This window comes from Pseudophryne corroboree, chromosome 3 (genome assembly GCF_028390025.1).
Source record: "Pseudophryne corroboree isolate aPseCor3 chromosome 3, aPseCor3.hap2, whole genome shotgun sequence".
NCBI classification, from domain to species: Eukaryota; Metazoa; Chordata; class Amphibia; order Anura; family Myobatrachidae; genus Pseudophryne; species Pseudophryne corroboree.
In genome coordinates, this window is record NC_086446.1 from 667,293,825 (window position 1) to 667,297,323 (window position 3,499).

Consider the following 3,499-nt stretch of genomic DNA (forward strand, 5'->3'; position numbering starts at 1 on the left):
GTGTGTCGGCTGCATTACTAGTCCCAGTTTGTGGCCCAATGGGTCATCTCCCCTGGTACCTGATACTAACCTGCTTTACCATCTGGTGGAACTTTATATTGGGTCATGACCATATCGGAGATAAGGCTTCCATAACTTTATACTGGAGATGAAACCAAGAACAATGCCACCCTGCATTGGCTTACGGTCATTAGGTCAACTAGACTTAAGTTGACAGTCAATAGGTCGACCACTATTGGTCGACATGCGCTAGGTCAACATGGTAATTAGGTTGACATGGTCTTTAGGTCGATGTGAACAAGGTCAACATGGAAAAAGGTTGACGCGCGTTTTTCAAATTTTTTTCAATTTTAAATTTTTTCATACTTTACGATCCACGTGGACTACAATTGGGAACAGTAACCTGTGCTGAGTGCAGCGAGGCACCTTATCCAAAGCATGGGCGAGCCATGCGAGGGGACACAGTGCACTAATTGGGGTTCCTCGTCACTTTATGAAGAAAACGACACCATAAAAGTAAAAAAAACTCAAGTTGACCTTTTCCCATGTCGACCTTGTTCAAGTCGACATAGTCACCCTGTTGACCTATTGCATGTCGACAAATAGTGGTCGACCTAATGACTGTCAACCTAAATCTTGTCAACCTAATGACCCATACCCCCTGCATTAGTGGCATATTGGTGAGTGTGCTTACCATGTTGAGACTGACTATATTACTTCGAGAGTCTCCATGGTAATTACTAATATGATCTATGACTGCTGATGATTTCTTATTTGGTTTTCACTACACCTCAATCATTACAACGTGACAACTGTATGATTTATGAAATTGTGTTACTTGTTTGTGGAAACAATTACAATTAAGTCATTGCACAGTGACTTTAATTTCTTTTATTTATTTACATCTACTACACATGTGTGGCATGTCTGAATTCTATATATGTTTTAATGTAGAATATTTGCTCCCAGTAGTTTCTTTTCTTATACTGATTTTATATATTAATTTATTTTATTTCCTGTGTAAGTTTGTGTGACACAGATTATTATATTATCTGTATCACACCTTATTTGTCTTTGGTAGCTATCTATTTGCTAAGAGGATTGACACTCATCTTTTAAGGTTGGCTGCTGCAATTTTGCACTTTGTGGACACACTTTGGGTTCCCTTTTGTGCACAGTTTGCTGCCAGCATCATTTATTGTGTATGTCCAGTGCAGGGATAAAAATCACACATGGAGAATTCACAGTTCTGTTCTTCAATAGACTGTTGTATACCACTTCTATTTGTCTCCTCTTCCAAAGTGTGGAGAATCAGGAGGACAAGGGTACACTGTTTTTTTAATTTTCATGTAATTGAAGAATGGAAGCCTGTGAGGATTTAATAGAATCATAAAGACTGTATATAGTTAATGATAGGTGAACGTCATGAGAATTTGTTGGGATCCTGTGGTTTAAATTGATGGGAGAGTGTTTTTTTTTCAAATTTGAAGTATATATGCGTAAAGAGAATATGTGTCATTGGAATTTGCTGTGATCCTGTGTTTTATATTGTACAATATACTCCCAGAAAAATTGATGGGGAATTACCATGTATTAGATTACTAATAAAAGAAATGAGAGGTTGGATGGAACCAAAGATAGTTTATTTCCCACTGAACCTTGACCTGTGATGTGCAGTGCAGAAGTCACCCAGATCTCAAGAAAATTTTGGTGGAATAGATTTCAATCCAGAGTGAATCTGATTTAGGACAGATGTTGGTATAGAGTAGTTAAAGTTGAAGGGAATTCCTTGGATATTTCATGTGTTTCTGTAATATATTGGGTTCTTAGTGATCTCCCTGAGTGCCTGAAGAGTCTCACAATATTTTTAAGGCATGGCTGCTTGGGCACAATATATTGATGATGATGTTGTCACTCTCTACTCACCATGGAGGAAAACTGGGGAGAAGAATAAAATTGATGTGTGCAACAAGAAAATTACCACTAATAGCTACATGAAAGGTTGTACGTCCAAGGACATGTGATGAATTACACGTGATTTGTGTTCAGTGAAATGTGCTGATTAGCAGAAGATGTGAGATACATTACAGGGCCTCTGTGCTTCATTCACTGTTGATTGCTGCATTACAGAGGATCTCTGCCCAAAGTGCTGTATTACATGTGATGTGCAATTAATTGCAATAACTATGTGAAAAGGATAGAAAGTATTAGAGCATAGCATACGTTTAATGCAGTAGTGGATGTACTATAATGTAGGTCAACTTTATGACCAACCTCTTAGACAGATAAATACATGCCCTCTGTAGTTCTGCAAACATTCAGTAGGTGTTGCTTTACAAATCTCTCTTAAATGCTTTGTCAAAAGATATCAAGTAAGTGGCAAGTTTGTTCAGGATTAACAGGCACAACCCCACAGACAGATCAATAGGCAAGATGATGCTGAGCTGGACTGCTCTGAACACATTTTTAACATTGATCATATGTTTTCCCATACACATTTCTTTTTAAATTTCAGCAATACGTCTTTGACGTCTTTGTTCTTTAAACTGTAAATGAAAGGATTTAACATTGGCACCAAAACAGCATATACAAGAGAAAACCACTTGTCCTGTTTGGAAGAGTAGTTAGATGTGGGTTGTATGTGCAAAGATATTATTGTCCCATACAATAAAATAATGCAGGTCAGATGGGAGGAGCAGGTAGAAAATGCTTTAGATTGACCTTTAGCAGATTTTATATTTAAGATTGCTGAAATGATGAAAATATATGAGACTAAAGTGAAAAGAAATGTAATAAATCCCAATATTGTTCCTTCAGTGTAGTTTAGCATTTCTACTGCAGATACATTACTGCAAGAGATCTTTAACAATGGTGCAATGTCACAGAAGATGTGGCTGATTCCACGAGAAGCACAAAAGGACATCTTAGATATAAGGACAGCATGTCCAATAGGGTTTAAAAACCCAAATGTCCAGGCTGTAACTAAAAGGCCGGCACAGTGTATTATACTCATTTTAGTGATATAATTAAGGGGGTGACAGATGGCAACATAGCGGTCATATGCCATGGCTGTAAGCAGGACAACTTCAGTGCTACCTAATAGCAAAAATACATACAGCTGAGCTATACATTCCCAGAATGAGATTATGTTATACTTGGTGATGAGCATATATAATAGTTTAGGAATAATATTTGAGGTGGAAGCAATGTCAATGACGGAGAGATTCATTAAGAAGATGTACATAGGAGTGTGCATGTTGGGAGCCACACAAATCACAGCAATAATGGTGACATTTCCACAAATAACAACAAGGTAGGAAATGAATAATATTACTATCATAAAGTATTGGAGTATTATGTCTTCAGTCAAGTCCTCAAATGAGAATTCTGTTGTATTAAATGGTTCTTCAAATAACACTTCTGTATAATAAAAAAACAAGATTTATATATATATATATGTATATATATATATATATATAAAAAAAGAAATAGAGACCTA

The 3,499-nt window shown here is 36.7% G+C and overlaps 1 protein-coding gene across 1 annotated transcript; it reads right to left on the reverse strand.

Moving 5' to 3' along the window:
• Window positions 1–2,476: 2,476 nt before the first annotated feature.
• LOC135057376 (olfactory receptor 5V1-like) lies at window positions 2,477–3,256 on the reverse strand. The gene has a single exon (XM_063963266.1). The coding sequence runs from the start codon at window positions 3,254–3,256 to the stop codon at window positions 2,477–2,479; it is 780 nt and encodes a 259-aa protein (XP_063819336.1).
• Between the last annotated feature and the right edge of the window lie 243 nt (window positions 3,257–3,499).

Excerpts from the sequence above, each read along its gene's own strand:
- LOC135057376 (XM_063963266.1), bottom strand. The coding sequence starts at position 3,256 with ATGCACACTCCTATGTACATCTTCTTAATGAATCTCTCCGTCATTGAC.